The sequence below is a fragment of the Ostrea edulis genome, chromosome 7 (assembly GCF_947568905.1).
Source record: "Ostrea edulis chromosome 7, xbOstEdul1.1, whole genome shotgun sequence".
NCBI lineage: Eukaryota > Metazoa > Mollusca > Bivalvia > Ostreida > Ostreidae > Ostrea > Ostrea edulis.
The window spans coordinates 65981589-65998950 of NC_079170.1; the positions used below are offsets into that span (position 1 = coordinate 65981589).

The window sequence follows — 17362 nt, forward strand, 5'->3', positions numbered from 1 at the left end:
TTGAATTGCACACCAAAAGTAGAGTGCTATAACTACATTTATGTAATATGCAATACTAAATTGCACACATAGTCTAATATCACGGTATATACTTGTATTTACAGATATGTAAATAAACTGTTAGTAATTAGTTTATTGTCATTATACATGTATAGGCCCTATTTCATATTGTGTAACATGATTGTATGCCAACATGCTTGGTGAATCAATAAATAATTGAATTGAATTAAGGGGGGGGGGGGGGGGTAGTAGTCTGTGATACGCACGGGTTCATTTTGTCATAGGCATACCTTTATTCATTATATCGAGTAGATATCATTCCACCATATTTCAAATCGTGAAGAAAGACAACTCACATTTTTGGTGAATATAAATTTAATATAATTATTCATATGAATTATAATCACAAAATTCTCACGTAGAACACACCGTTAATGATAAGGTGGGTGTAGATAATTTATATATATAAACACAAACACAGTATAATAAACATGATAAATGACTGTTTCAATCAATAAAAGAGACATATTGTATTCAGTGCGGATGTGTCCAACCAGTTACTGGGACATATTGAGATCGGTTAAATCCCATTAACCGGGATGGTATATACCTCGATGGCGCTCGAGTTGATAAAATCATAATTTTCTGATGAAATCGCCTGTATAAAGGTAACTTTACAATTTAAGAATCCGTCTGATTATTGTCCAGCGTCGCTGGTTATTCTTCTTTTTTTCAAATGAGGTATTACGATAATTACCGTCTTTTTGGGGGAGGGGTGCATTCCTGTTACCCCTGACGACGACCGACATGAGAATATTTACGGGGTGTATTTAGTATTTACGGGAACATTATTTGTAATTATCGTATTTGGTGTGTTTGAAACAGAAATTGTTACATCAATCACAAAGCCATGAATAGTTCTGACATTGGTAGAAAAAATGTACCGAGAATGGTGTTTTGGATGTATTAATGACGATGCAAGTTGTTTCGGCCATTTTACAGTTCGGCCCTAGGTTCGTTCGGCCTCAAGTTTTTTCGGCCTCTTGTCGTTTCGGCCTTTAACCCCCCCCCCCCCCCTCTAAAATTTTCAAATTTAAGGTAAATCGTGGTATCTTGTTTTATTGGGAGAACTTAATTTTTCCCCAAAACCCTTAATATTTGCGGCATTTTAACAATTTTACCTAAAAAAATATAGAAAATAGTACAAATGACTATAAATAGGAGACATATTTCAAGCCCTATAAAATCTGTAAAATCCAGGAGCTTACGGGGGCTTCACCCCCTGGGCCCCCACCAGAGCTTCGCCCTCGCCTCACTGGGAGCCTCAAGGCGACCCCAGACCCCCTGCCTCATAAATTTCAATGAAAAATATGTCACTGATCCAAAGCGTTTGATCTTGATTAAGACAATATTTGTCAAGTGCCCTGGGTTGATACCATATATTTTTAAACTAGTGGTTTTGCAGCTAATTTACATGCTCATGGCTTGAAGCTAACTTTTTATGTCACCAGTCCAGCCGGACTGATGGGGTATAATTTCATCCAGTCCGCAGAAAAATTTAATAGTCCAACCGGGTTTTCCAGAAATAATTAAACATATTTCGTTAATGTTATCAAAATGAAATTTAACTCAATATGCCTCAGACAATATTGTAACACTTATGTAGGATTTATTATGAATCAGATTCGTCTGATATCTATACAGAAGCATGCCAAATGTGTGTAGTATATTTTCCAAAATGATGCTTTAGAAAATTAACCATGCAGTCCCATCGGACTGACTAAAACAAATGTCAATCAGTCCGCCAGACTTTTTATCATGCAGTCACGGACTAACGGGCGTATGTTAATTTCAAGCCCTGATGCTTGGGCAAAATAGTGCAGCCTTCTGGAAATATCTTGAACAGTACTCTCTTATTTATTATACCCCCCGAACGAATTTCTGGGGGGGGGGGGGGGTATATAGGAATCACTCTGTCTGTCTGTCTGTCTCCAGATTCGTGTCCGGGCCATAACTTCTTTGTTCTTTGACATAGGCATACCATATTTGGCACACAGGTGGATCACCATGAGACAATGTGTCATGTACCTTCATGACCTCCATATGACCTTGACCTCAAGGTCAAAATCAAAGGTTTTTTTTACAATGGATTCGTGTCCGGGCCATAACTTCTTTGTTCTTTGACATAGGCATACCATATTTGACACATGAGTGCATCACCATGAGACGATGTGTCATGTACTTTCATGACCTCCATATGACCTTGACCTCAAGGTCAAAATTAAAGGTTTTTACAATGGATTCATGTCAGGCCATGACTTCTTTGTTCTTTGACATAGGCATACCATATTTAACACATGAGTGTATCACCATGAGACGATGTGTCATGTAACTTCATGACCTCTATATGACCTTGAACTTTAACCTCAAGGTCAAAATTTATTATAGGGTTTTGACATAGTCATACCATAAGACATGGGTGTATCACCATGAGACGATGTGTCATGTACATTCATGACCCCTTTATGACCTTGATCTTTGATCTCAAGGTCAAAATTATAGGTTTATGCCATGGATTTGTGTTCGGACTATATCTTCCATTTTCTTCTACAAAGGCATACCATATGTTAATTTACACTCAGGAAAGAGGTAATTTATACCTATTAACAACACACTTTGGGAGATTGGGGTAAGCAGGGGGTATTCTTAGTGAGCATTGCTCACAGTACATCTTATTTTACATATGTTTGACATCATCGATAAAGCTTTTTAAAAGTTTGATAGCCTTATTATGTTGTGGAATAAAAGATGACAACTAGGCTGGTTGGGTTCTGTTTGTGGAACAAGGTAGTACTTAATCTCTCATCAGTCAATTAATGAGGCTTTAGGTTTCAATTCAGTATATTAGCAATTTATGTCGATAGTGTCCAGATCTTCAATTCTATTTAAAATTACGCACAATATAAAATATAGCCCTTAATTCCTTTGTAAGAGTTGTCTGACTTTGGTATGAACAAAGACTATAGGAACTTCTTAGCAGGAAAATAAAATAAGTAAAACTATTGGTTTAGAGAACCACTTGACCTTAATCACATGTCTGCAAGTGACCACACAGGTAAAGATGCCCCAAGGCTCAAAGAGAACCCAACTAGCCTATAGTTGTCATCTTTCATTCCACAACATAATAAGGTTATTACAATGGCGCCCATGTGGGGGCCTGTGTTATCTCTGCATGGTGGGTGAGAAAGATTTTCCTCAATACTTCTTCCCACAGGTGTTGACACTCCGGAAGAGTCAGGGACAACTCTTAAAAAGGAGGGGGACAATGTGGTAGTGTGAGTGATATGGCATTCCTATACTAGCTCAGGCTAGTGGGTTAACCCTTTTATAACCCTTTGTCTGAAAAGCATTTGTCTATTACTTATTTGTGTGATATATGGTCAATACCTGTTCAAAAATTGTTTAAATATAAAGGAACTTTTTCCACACACACACACACACACATATATATATATGCAAGGTGAAGATAACGAACAGTGATCAATCTCATAACTCCTACAAGCAATACAAAATAGATAGTTGGGCAAACACAGACCCCTGGACACACCAGAGGTGGGATCAGGTGCCTAGGAGGAGTAAGCATCCCCTGTTGACCGGTCACACCCGCTGTGAGCCCCATATCCTGATCAGGTAAACGGAGTTATCCGCAGTCAAAATCAATGTGCCAAGAACGGCTTAACAATCGGTATGAAACACGTCAGACAGCATTTGACCCAAAGCGAGATTGTATTGACGAACTAGATCGTTATAACGACCATAGAATTTGCGAAATGCTGACTTCAATCGAGACTGTTGAAATCCCTGTACCATCAACTTGTTTGTCAGTAGCTTACCTCGATTTAAAAACTGACTATACCCAGAAGTGTGCATATCGAATCATTTGAGCTATATAAACACCATATGCAGGTGATAATGGAATATTGCTACATAAATGTGGGAAGTTGACGATGGAGAAGCTGAAATCATCCCGTTTGTAATACAGTTGAGTTGTCAGTTTGCTGTTAATGTCTACTTTCAATAAAATATCTAAGTATGAAGCAGAAGTGGACGACTCTGTGGTGTCCTTTATTTCGAGCTCACAGGGATATATCAAATTGACATATGAATGAAAGCTATCATTGTTAATAGACAAAACGTCATCGATATATCTAAAAGTCGAATTGAAGGTCACAGCGAGAGATTTTTTCTTCTCACGTAGAAGTTTTTGAATAAATTCTGCTTCATATGAATATAAAAACAGGTCAGTTATATATATGGTATGTGCATGTTCTGAGTGACCTTGACCTTTCCAAAATGACCTTTAGAAACCTTGGTCATAAAGATCAATAACTGTTGAAATATTGTTGAAATGAGGGTTTTTTTTGTTACAAATGATATCATCTGAGTGACCTTGACAAATGATTATGACATTGAGTGACCTTTATTTGAAAGCCATTTACCTGTTACTTATTTTTGTGAAGGTCCAAACCTGTTGAAATAATTTTAAGGAACTTTTTCCATATGTATCGGTTATACACATTGAGTGAATTCTGCATGTTACATCACATGATCATGAATATTTCAAAATTGGGCATTCACTATCCATCTGGGATAATACATGACTAAATAGGAAATTAGCACGATTACTTTTTCATCCAATTGAGTTAGATTGATAAAGTGTACAACTTATTTAGCTTGAATATATTAAAGCACCATTTTTCTTCCTATGCATTGAAATTGACACTCAAATCTGCTTCCTGGTAAAGTTGTAACAACAAAGTTGTAATAAAGCATTTTAGGGGCTTTATAAAATTATTTATTATTGGAATTGAAGTGAAAGGAAATTTGTCTTAGTCACATAATTGCTTGAATTAAAAGATAGATAGTAATTAAAACAATTTCAGAAAAGGCACTTATTTTCTCTGGGCTAGTAGGTCTTTAAAGGGAGTCTGATTCACAATTTTCCTCCAAATTTTGTTTTTCACTTTAAATAATCAAAATCTACAGTTTAATATGTTTTGAAGGTTTCACAAAAACATTAAGGTTATTCATCATGACGGAAGCTCATTATAGAGAATTTATTATTTGTTTTGAAAACAAAGATTGAGGTGTGTCATTGTTTATAGGTGTTCAAAGTAAATGGATATTGATCCAAGTCTATTATATATATCACATCTCAAATATACTTTAGGTAAAATGTATCTTTTAAACAGTCTTCGACGTTAACCGGTGGCCCGATGCCCAAGGCCAGTAAAATCGGGATCGGGTTTCTAAAAATATTTAACCCAGGAGTCCGGAGGGCCTGTAAATGTTTTATTGTATGTTTTGTAAATATTACAAATATAGCGTGAGATAGACTCAGACTTTGTCATGACTTACATGTAGCAATGAAATTTAAGGTTGATCGATCCTCATGTGATGTCATAGGTTTTTGCAAAAATCTTAATAAATTAAACTTTGAGCATGATAGAAATATATCTTTCTGAGGAATTTTATTCACTGGATATAATAAAAATTCTGGTAAACTATTATTACTGAAAAAGTTTATACTTTTCATAGATAATCAATTATTTATGATTTTAAAAATGTTGTCAAGGGCAATAACTCCTATGCTGGAATTTCCTCTACTGGATGTCCATTATACACTGGTTTCCCTAATGTCCTCAATTAATCTATACATATTTAAGAATTAGCAGTTTTTTTAAAACTGTTGATATTTAAATTTTGTTATTTCAACAAGTTTTTATCTATTTTTATTCTGCTTAACGAAAATGAGTGATTTTCTGATGTTGATGTATGCTTCTGTTTTTCTATGTCTGACATCTTTAAAAAGGTGGCAACATATACATTTTCTTTGGTTATTAATTGAATGAAACTATACTAAGTGGAAATTAATAAAGTTTTTCAACTTTTAACCATTAATATTGATAAGTCACATGAAGATGGAGCAACCTTAATTTGCATTGAAAAATGATCAACCATCCTGCCTTTTATGAAGTATAGGGAGGCACAGGCACTGGAAGTTAATGTAAATATATAGTATGTGCATATATAAAAAAATACATGCACATAATATATATTTACATTTACTTCCTATGTCTGTGTTGGGATTCCCGTGGGGTTTTGGGTTAGAATAAGTCCTAACCCTAACCCTAACTTTAGCCTAGTTAGGTAAAATGTATCTTTTAAAAGTTAAAATTTGTGATTGTACAAAGTGAAGATGCTTTAAATTACAAAATTAATGTTACGTTTCACTGGTTTGTTTGTTTACATAAAAAGACTCGAGTCTTTGTTTACATAACAAAGAATCAAAGCTAAAATATTGCTCTTATCCTTACATTCAGACTGTTCAAAGTTTGGTTGTCAACATTATAAATTTACTTACGTAACCTCTTCGTGCTTATATATCAGCACATAAGGCCTCAACCAGCTGACGCCACAACAGCCTGTCTTGTGCTTTCTTTTCTACCCCCTCCCCAGGTCTTCCCTATATCTTTCATCTCCTGTTCTACCATCCTTCACCGTGTCTCTTTTAGGCATCCTCTTTTTCTCTTTCCATCAGGTATCCATCTCAGTGCAATCTTAGTAATAATATCTTCTCCTCATTAAATGTTAAGCTATATTTTTTATTTTTAACATCACAAATGAAAAATATTTCTTTCGAAAAACGTGAACTAGTCCCTTTTAACAGGGCTGACAACTTTTACAAGGTGTCAGACTTGCTTAATTGTCTAGCTAATTTTACAGCGAGTTTCAAACACTGATAATATCCAAAGATTATGACATAGCTTTGAGAAAACCTAACATGTTAATTTTGCCATAAAAGGATTTCAGGTTGTGCTTTGATTAATATTTCAAACATAGACAAGTATATTATCAAATTGATGGTTGCTGCATGCGCATTAATCAAAATAGAATAAATAAACCGTAAACTCTGTTTATTTCAAATTAAGCAAAAAATAAAACAATAGCAAATTTGAAAATGTAAGCCATAAACTAATAATGACTAGAAATTACATGTGAAAATTTGTATACAATGTCACATATTGGATGTATGTGAAGTCTATATATGCCAGAAATTGGGTTGGTTGTTTTACATCCTGTCAAGGATTTGTCCCTCATATTGAGACGTTACCACAATCACAAATTTAGACCTCTAGCTGCCTAAGCACTCAGGGCCGTAGCAGTGGGGGTTCTTTAACGTGCCAATGCCTACCACGACACGGGACTTCCATATTTAAGGTATTATCTAAAAGACCTGTGACTTTGACACTTCTCAATGCCGAGCGTGTGGCAAAGGAGCAATCACAACCTATATTTACATCTTTGGTTTGGTGCGGCCATGGTGCGAGCGTCATAATTATGTATATGCTTTATCATTACAGAGTTAGTTAATGAATTAGTCTATAAGAACTTTTAGGGAATATGAGTCACTCAGGTGACCTATTGCTGTACTGCCCATCGTCGTCTGTCATGCATTAACAATTGAACATTTTTAATTTCTTCATTACTACCATTCCAATTCTTTTCAATTTGGTATGTTAAAGCATATTTGGGATATTGGGGACATGGTTTTTAAATTCAGGACTCCTGCACCCTTGATTTCTTTAAAGTGGGGCAAAAATTGACCAATTTTCAAAAAATCTTCTCTTCAACTACAAATTTGTAAGAAAAACTAAAAACACAGTCAATTAGACCTGTACTGAAATTTTAAATTTCATTAACCCTGGAGTAGAGAGTCTCAGTTCTTCCTTATGATAGTTCTGGGCCTTTTCCATTTCAGTCCCAAACCTGTGTCAATTTCCTAAGTCTCAACATTTGCATACGTTGGTTGCATGTTACTTGTATTGTTTAACATCCCGCTTAGGAATCTTTCACTTGTGTGGAGACATCACCATCGCTGGTGAAGGGCTGCAAAATTTAGGCCTATGGTATACGTTGGTGCATGCTTACAGCCTTTGAGCAGGGAGGGAACTTTATTGTGTCACACCTGCTGTCACACGTAGCCTCGGTTTTTGTGGTCTCACCCAAAGGACCGCCCCATTTAGTTGCCTCTCATGACAAATAAAGGGTATGATAATGACTTTTTCTAACCCGGATCCCGCTGGGATACATTTGAGTTGCAAGATATTATCACATTCAATGTAATTGCAACAAATTTGATCAACCATGCAGAGCATGGGCTCTTTTGACTAGGAAAAAAATGCCCAAAAAAACCCCAAAACGATTAATGCTGAAATATTTTTTTACAGTTGAGCAGTGCTGCTCAGGTTAGTGATGTGGTCCTTGGGCCCCTATGTACTTGTTTGTAGTCAGAAAACAGAATTGTTTGAGATCCTAATAAAACATACTGGTACCCTATGTAGAAGAAATTGAAGGGACTTTATAATGGAGCTATATTATTCTTGAGTAACTGCATGTTTATAGATAGACTCAATCACACTATTCCTGTAATTTTCATTTCACCAACAGATTAGTGCCTCGACTTAATAGAAGATCATGGCGAGTTCATATGAATCAACATCAGAGACAACAAACGCAAACAGAGTTAGTCGTGTCGTACTCCAGCCCTGTACGGATGGTCTACGTGACGTACTGTGTCACTACGTCCCACCACACACATTCCCTAATGTCATCAAACAAAACAAACTCAATCTTCCTCGTCTGACGGCTGCTCAGCGAGACCTCATTTTACCACGACATGGACATTATAAAGGGAACTATAGTGACATGGACATATCTTTACTGTATACCTTACTGAGGAATATATCTGGCATAGCACCACACTCCAATGGCTGGAACAGAGATCCCGACCCCAGCGACAGAAGTATCTCCGCCAACATCGAGAGGATTCATTTGGTCCGGAATTGTTGTGTTCACTCATGCGATCCATTCATGTCCAACTCAGACTTTAACTCCCTCTGCTCCACCATTAGATCAGTTATGGTGGATCTGGATGCCTTCCTCATGAATGGAAACAAATATGTAAAGGCGGTGGATTTCCTACGTTACGAGTCGATGGACCCTGAAAATGACCTACATTATGAAGAAGAACTGAGGAAGCAGGTGGAGGAAGATAAGACGACCAGGAAATTGGTGGTCAACCTCAAAAGTATGTCACAATTCAGCAATTCATTTTCATTGATTAGAAATATTATTATATTTATTATATATTTTTTCTATACTGGTAAGCTATATAATAGAAATGTATCATTTCTATATTTAAAAATGATTGTTTGCTAATTAATTTTTTACTTTTGTATGATTAAATGATATATGTTGTCAAGGTGCAAGTTAGCTAGGATAAGGGGCCCCATTTTACCCTCTTTATCACTGTTAAGATGTGTATACATTTTAAATTAAACTCATTAAAAAGCACAGCCTAGTAAAACTTAAAACCATGCTTATAGCTAGAAATGTGTTATTTCAAAATTAATAAATGATAATCACAATCATCAGATTGTCTAAAGCCACAGGTACAGATTTCAGCAAATCTAAAATTTTAAAAGAATAGATCACAATTATCATCATCATCATCATCATCATCATCATTTATCGGTTATGATTATGCATAGATCTCAATAAATTATCACAGGTTCCATTCACTATACACGATTGTAAATACATTTACCAAACATATGAGCTTTGCTTTTCTCATCACATTTTGTTCGGTGTCAGTCTGTCTGTCCTTAAACTTTTAACATTTTCGACTTCTTCTCAAGAACCATATAAGGCTAATGTCAGCCAAACTTGCCACAACGCATGCTTGGGTAAAGAGGATTCAAGTTTGTTCAAATGAAGCACCACATCCATTTTGAAGTGGAGATATTGAGATATTAGAGCTCTTCTGTGTAAGAGGTGAATTTAGTGGAACTTTGAATGCCCAAGTTGAAGTGGGACAGAGTGGACCTACAGTCAGTGAGCCTGAGGAAGATGATGAAATGTATTTATATAAAGCTAGTGCTTCTCTTCAAATATGTAAATGTAGGAAATATAAGGTTCCAGTGAAAGAAATGTTTTACTAAAACAATGTCATACATTTGCAAGTGTAACAGCTAGGAAGCCTGTGTGTATGCTGGGACTGAAATTAGTCTTGCTTTTCCCAAAGTACAAGTTCATATCTATCATCTTTATAATTTATTAAAAGAACTCACTGTCAATAGTACTTGGGATCAAAAGGATCCCAACTTATCATACTACATAAATTATGAAACACACGGTTTCCTTGTTGTACCCATGAGATTTGGTAGTGATTCCTAGATTTTGTTCAACACCCTGTTTGAAATGAAAACACCTGTACAGTTTACAAATCTATTATAGCGTAAGTTAATAGGGTTTAAGAAGTATAACAAATAATAAGTTTCCCATGAAAAATGAATATAACGAGATAGGAATGTAAAATTTGCCCAAATATAGAAGACCATATTTATATATATATAGGAATCACTCTGTCTGTCTGTCCGTCCGTCCCTCCGTCTGTCTGTCTGTGCAGATTCGTGTCCGGGTCATAACTTCTTTGTTCTTTGACATAGGCATACCATATTTGGCACACAGGTGGATCACCATGAGACAATGTGTAGGGTACCTGCATGACCTCTATATGACCTTGACCTTAAGGTCAAAATTAAAGGTTTTTTACAATGGATTCGTGTCCGGGCCATAACTTCTTTGTTTTTTGACATAGGCATACCATATTTGACACATGAGTGTATCACCATGAGACGATGTGTCAAGTACCTTCATTACCTCCATATGACCTTGACCCTTGATCTCAAGGTCAAAATCAAAGTTTTTTTTCAATGGATTCGTGTCCGGGCCATAACTTCTTTGTTCTTTGACATAGGCATACCATATTTGACACATGAGTGTATCCCCATGAGACGCTGTGTCGGGTACCTTCATGACCTCTATATGACCTTGAACTTTGACCTCAAGGTCAAAATTGATTATAGGGTTTTGACATAGTCATACCATAAGACATGGGTGTATCACCATGATACTATGTGTCATGTACATTCATGACCTCTTTATGACCTTGACCTTTGATCTCAAGGTCAAAATTATAGGTTTATACCATGGATTTGTGTTTGGACTATATCTTCCATTTTCTTCTACAAAGGCATACCAATTTTTTTACACTTAGGAAAGAGGTAATAGGAAAGAGGTAATTTATACCTATTAACAACACCCTTTGGGAGATTGGGGTAAGCAGGGGGTATTCTTAGTGAGCATTGCTCACAGTACATATTGTTGCGAAAAATATGTACCGGCCATAGTAATAAACAAAATGTAAAGTTCGAACACTAATGAGTAGGCTACTGACAAACAAGTTGATGGTGCACTGGTTTCAACAATCTCATTTAAAGTCAGCATTTTGCAAATTCTATGGTTATTATAATGATCTAGTTTGCCAATACAACCTATCACTGTGTCAAAATGCTGTCTGACGTGTTTCATACTGATTGTTAGACCTTTCTTGGCACACTGATTTTGACTATGGATAACTCCGTTTACCTGATCAGAATATAGGGCTCACGATGGGTGTGACTGGTCGACAGGGGATGCTTACTCCTTCTAGGCACCTGATCCCACCTAGTCTGGTATATCCAGGAGTCATTGTTAGCGCCACTTTCTATCACACCTCAAAGTACTACAATTCAAGGCTAAATATAATTGCTGAATAGCTATTAACTAATAAAAGTACTAAGGTAAGGCATATCTAATTCTACCCTGAACCAAAGTTCTAAAACCTTGACTCTACTATATTATACATTTTGTCAAGAAAAATCTAACTTGTCTAGACTGTTTCCTAACTCTACGATAGTTTTACTTACTGCAAATTGAAAACCCTGCTCTACGTACTAAAGAAAAGAATCAAACACACAGTTCTTTAAAAAGCACAAACCTTAGAGTTCTTGATCCTAGCAGAGAGAGAGACACAGTTCTTTAAAAAGCACAAACCTTAGAGTTCTTGATCCTAGCAGAGAGAGAGACACAGTTCTTTAAAAAGCACAAACCTTAGAGTTCTTGATCCTAGCAGAGAGAGAGACACAGTTCTTTAAAAAGCACAAACTGTTGAGTTCTTGATCCTAGCAGAGAGAGAGAGTCGACGACGATGGTGAAGATTTACAGACTGCTACACTATCAGAGAGAGAGTGAATCTTACCACGGTTTATATAGACCTGACAAACCAATAAAGATACTTATAAGAATTAACGCTCAATCTGATAAGCCAGCATTAAGCCTCATAGCCAATGAAATTACAGAAAACAAATAACGTACGAAAAGACTGGCAAAATGGCGGGTATAATGAATTACAAAGAACAGTGAAAGCTACATCGAAATATTGACTTTATACAATCTTAAATGCCTTCCAAAATAAATAGAAAGTATTATAGGCATAAAAAGACGTTAGTATATATGCAATACTACATTGAACAATGATCTGGATAAAATTGGACAGTACAAACTCAATCCTATAGCAGTGATGCATGTAAACAATTGTTTCACGCCTTTCTATGTATGAGAGTTTTCCAAAGGGAAATAACTGATGTATTTTGAAGCCGGCATAGTAAGTAAAATTTCGTGGCATCATTTAAAAATCTTTCTTGAACATACTTCCACCCTCCTGTGGCGTCATAAGATTTCGCAAAGTCAATGATTTAATAAGATCTATGAATGACAGGAACATAAACTTTGTTGAAGTCTTTTTCAATAGCTATAATATGGTAAAAAATGTTTTAACCATAAAATATTTCAAAAGTCTAACTTATATTATATGATTAATCAATTATATGTTTCAAAATATTGAATCCAAGGGCAATAACTCTGTTTTCATTAAATTATTTATCAAGTCCATTATGCGGTATGATTTCCTTTATTTTTCACAAACATTTTGTATATTTCTTAAAGAAACAGTTTCATGAAATTGTTATGAATACTATTATATCGTTTCAACCAGTTCTTGTGAAATTTTGATAATGCTGTTTAAGGAAAATTGCAATTTTCTGACGTTGATACAGGTATATATATATATGTGTGTGTGTGTGCTAATTAATTGATAAAAAATTTATCAATATTGCAACATACTAATTTTATCATTTTTATTTGTCACTAAGATATATTATTTGAAAAATAAACAATCAAATATATAAATATAAATAACATTGAACATATAATTCTGGAAGGGTGAAATTGCCTTAAGAGTTAACCACTGGGCCAATGCAACAAGGAAATGCAAAATAGGAAGGGGGCATTTAAAATTTTTCTCAAGAACCACTGAGCCAGAAAAGTTTATATTTACATGAAAGCTTCCTTACACAGTGTAGATTGAAGTTTGTTAAAAATCATGGTCCCTGAGGGTAGGATGGGCCGGGGCACTATATTGATTGATTGGTTGTATCTTGCTTAACGTCTCACTCCAGAATTTTTCACTCATATGGAGACGTCACCAAGACCGGTGAAGGGCTTCAAATTTAGGCCTATCCTCAGTGCTTACAGCCATTGAGCAGTGAGGGTTCTTTAGCGTGCCACACCTACTGTGACACGGGTCATCCGTTTTTAAGGTCATCTCCGAGGACCCGTGACATTCACAACTGATGCTGAGCGTTTGGCGATGGAACTAGACTGTCACTACCTGTTTTAATGACTTAGGTGTGTCGCGGCCGGGATTCGAACCCCAGGCCTTCCACATGCGGGGTGAACGCTCTAACCTCTTGGCCACCGCGGCGGTTTGGGGGCACTATAGTGGATCAAAGTTTTGCATACAAATATATACTAGGGAAAATCATTAAAAATCTTCTGAAGAATCACTCATTTACTGGGCCAGAAAAGTTTACATTTAATTACATGTATTGAAAGCATCCTTACATAGTGAAGATTCAAGTTTGTCAAAATTATGGCCCCCGGGGGTAGGATAATTAATAGGGGCCACAATAGATCAAAGTTTTACATACAAATATATAGAGAATTTAAAAAGAAAAATCTTCTCTAGAACCATTGGGCCAAAGAAGTTTACATTTACATGTAAGCTTAAATTCCTGATATAGCTAGTGCAGATTCAAGTTTTTAAAAACCATGTCCCCTGGGGGTAGGATGGGGCCACAATAGTGATCAAAGTTTGACATGTGAATATATAGGGAAAGTCTTTAAATATGGGCCAAGGTGACTCAGGTGAGTGATGTGGCCCATGGGCCTCTTGTACTTTTTAATAAAATCTCTCAGTCATCTGTATGTCCGTCTGTCACAAAATTTTGTGAACGCTTCTCCTCCTATGTGGTTTATCCGATAGACTTTAAAATTTGTACAATGCTTCATTGTCATTTGTAGATGTACATATTGTTTGGACGTACGTGAGAATCCAATTATTTTCCTCAAAGTGATAGTGAATCTAAGAGGGGTGGTGTATGTAAACACTTAATTCTCATCCCATATATGTTCTGACCCAGGGATCTAATATTTTCCTACAATTCATAGTGGATCGAATGTTTTATAGGTTGGGGTTTTTTTTTCATGTGCAAGGGTATGTTAACTTTCCTACTGGTACTTCAGCATAATTAACAGTCATTATTTTTTGTATCATATATACAACAATGGCATTGGTCGCATTGATGTTGAATGTTTTCTTTATCTTTTACCATTCATAATGTCCCTGTCCCTGCTTATGCTCTCTCCTCCATACCATGCAATATATTAAGGTGTGTGTGTGCATCTGTGTAATTAGGAGCACTTTCAACTTGGGGAGTATAAGGGAGACATTTGTTTAGATTTAACAAAAACAAATTATGTTTCATTATATCTTTACAGGGAAGTTTGAAGAATCAGCAGAGGAAACCAAAAACTTGCATGGTACAGTATATATACTTATTTGCTTGTATGTTGATAAGATGGTACAGTATATATTTATTAGCTCACCAGAGCTGAATACTCAAGAGAGCTATTCTGATCACCCATTGTCCGTCATCTGTCTGTAAACTTTTAACATTTTCATCTTCTTCTCCAGAACCACTGGGCCAATTTTAAACTTGCCCGTCTGTACACATCATCCATGGATGGAGGGGATTCAAGATTGTTCAAAATAAAGGGCCACACCCTCTTCAAAGGGGAGATAATCACAAAAATGCAAAATTGGGTTAGGGTAATTTGAAATCTTCTAGAACCACTGGGCCAGAAAAGTTGAAGTGTATGATGAAAGCTTCCTGACATAGTGCAGATTCAAGTTTGTTAAAATCATGATCCCCGAGGGTAGGATGCGGCCACATGCACCCCTACGAGATGAAATTCATAACCTCAGGAACTTTTTTGAATTTTTCATGAAGTTTCATGACCGGGCCACAATAGGGGATCAAACTGATCTAGGGACAGCTATCACTATTCTACATCTTGAGAGTGATAAAATAAAAAACCCACAAAGCAGAGCGAAAATTATGTGGGGTAATTATATCTATTAAAGAAAATAAAGCAGCACTTTCTAATAACCCGTTTCAATATGATTGTGTGAAGTTGGTAGGTTGGTTGTCAAGAATTTTTCACCAATTTTTAGCTGTCACCAACTGTAGGTGAACCACCACAAATTTAGACCTACATTGTATGCTTAGCATTCAGGGCAATACCTGCTATGGCACAGAACCTCCATTTTTCAAGGTCATATATGAAAGACTCATGATTTTCACTTCTAAATGCCAAGCATTTGGCGAAGGAGAAAGGTGTAGAGTAAGTCGTACACTAATAAAGTTTCTTAAGACACCACAGAGTCCTCCACATGCACGTACCACGTACTTAGATATTTCATTGAAAATAAATATTAACGTCAAACTAACAACTCAATTTTATGACAACTTTATGACAAACGGGATGATTTCAGCTTCTCCATTGTCAGGTTCCCATATTTCTGTAGCAATATTCCATTATCAAGAGCTTGTTCTGCATATGATGAGTTTCTAAATTGAGGCAGGCTATATATACTGACAAAACATTGATGTTACAAAGGTTTCAGCTGTCTCATTTTACAGTCAGCATTTCACAAATTCTTTGGTCGTTATAATGATGAAAGGTGAAGATAACGAACAGTGATCAATCTCATAACTTCTATAAGCAATAGAAAATAGAAAGTTGGGCAAACACGGACCCTGGATATACCAGAGGTGGGATCAGGTACCGAGGAGGAGGAGTAAGCATCCCTTGTCGACCGGTCACACCCACCGTGAACCCTATATCTTGATCTCATTTGCCAATACAATGTGCATATTAAACTAACTTTTCCTGTAGACATTCAGTCCACAATTATTTTATTTCCTATAGACCACAACAAATTCCTATAGAATGAAATAAAAACACTAAAATTAGCACATTAATACTAATTTCTGAAGATGCAAGATACACATATACTCTGGAAAACCTTGCAAATATTATGAACATTGATTCATCAGCTGTTTTCAGCATCCCAAAACAACAGTTAAAGCTTCGGAAAGTTTGCACTTAAAGAAGAGGTCCCGATGGGATCTGGGTTAGAATAGGTCCTCTGAGTACCCCTTGCTTATCGTAAGAGGCGACTAAGTGGGATGGTCCTTCGGATCAGACTGCAAAAACCGAGGCCCCGTGTCACAGCAGATGTGGCACGATTATAAAAGATCCCTTTTTTCTCAAAGGCCATAAGCGCTGAGCTTTAGGCTGAAATTTAGGCAGCCCTTCACCAGCATTGGTGATCTCTCCATATGAGTGAGAGATTCTCGAGCAGGACATTAAACAATATACAACCAACCAACCTTACAGAGAGCAAAAATATAGAAATAGCCACCCAGTTCCTTAGCATTTACGAATACTGTGATCAGCGGTGATTAAATGAGATTGCAACTGGTATTGAAACGTGGATTTAGTTTTTATTGCAATTGGTTGTCGTCTGTCGTGCGTTAACAATTTAACATTTCTAACTTCTTCTTGATAACTACCAGTCCAATTCTTTTCATATTTGGCATGAAGCATTTGGGACAAGGGGGACATAAAGTGTAAATTTCAGGACTCCAGCACCCCTGGGGCCCTAGGGGCAGCTAGTGCAAAAACTGCCTAAAATTGGCCAATTTTCAAAAATCTTCTCTACAGCCGCACACTTGTAAGAAAAACTAAATGCATAGTGATATAGAGCAGGAAGGCCTATACCAAAATTGTAACTTTAATGATCCCTGGGGTAGGGGTTCTGACCTCAGGACAGGGCCAAATTTGGTATATACATGTATATATAGTGTTTAAGTGTCAAACACTTGAACATCTTCTAATTAGTGTTATTGATACTAAATTGAAACTAAATGGATATTTAGAAGAAAAAAAA

General features: G+C 36.3%; 1 protein-coding gene across 1 annotated transcript in view; it reads left to right on the forward strand.

Annotated features, from left to right (window-relative positions):
* The first annotated feature begins 612 nt into the window (after positions 1-612).
* Positions 613-17362, forward strand: part of LOC125656368 (uncharacterized) — a 27306-nt gene continuing 10556 nt past the window's right edge. The window contains 3 exon segments of the mRNA XM_056145124.1: positions 613-668; positions 8512-9151; positions 14845-14886. Coding sequence (XP_056001099.1) covers positions 8539-9151; positions 14845-14886 — 655 coding nt within the window. The 5' untranslated portion in view covers positions 613-668; positions 8512-8538.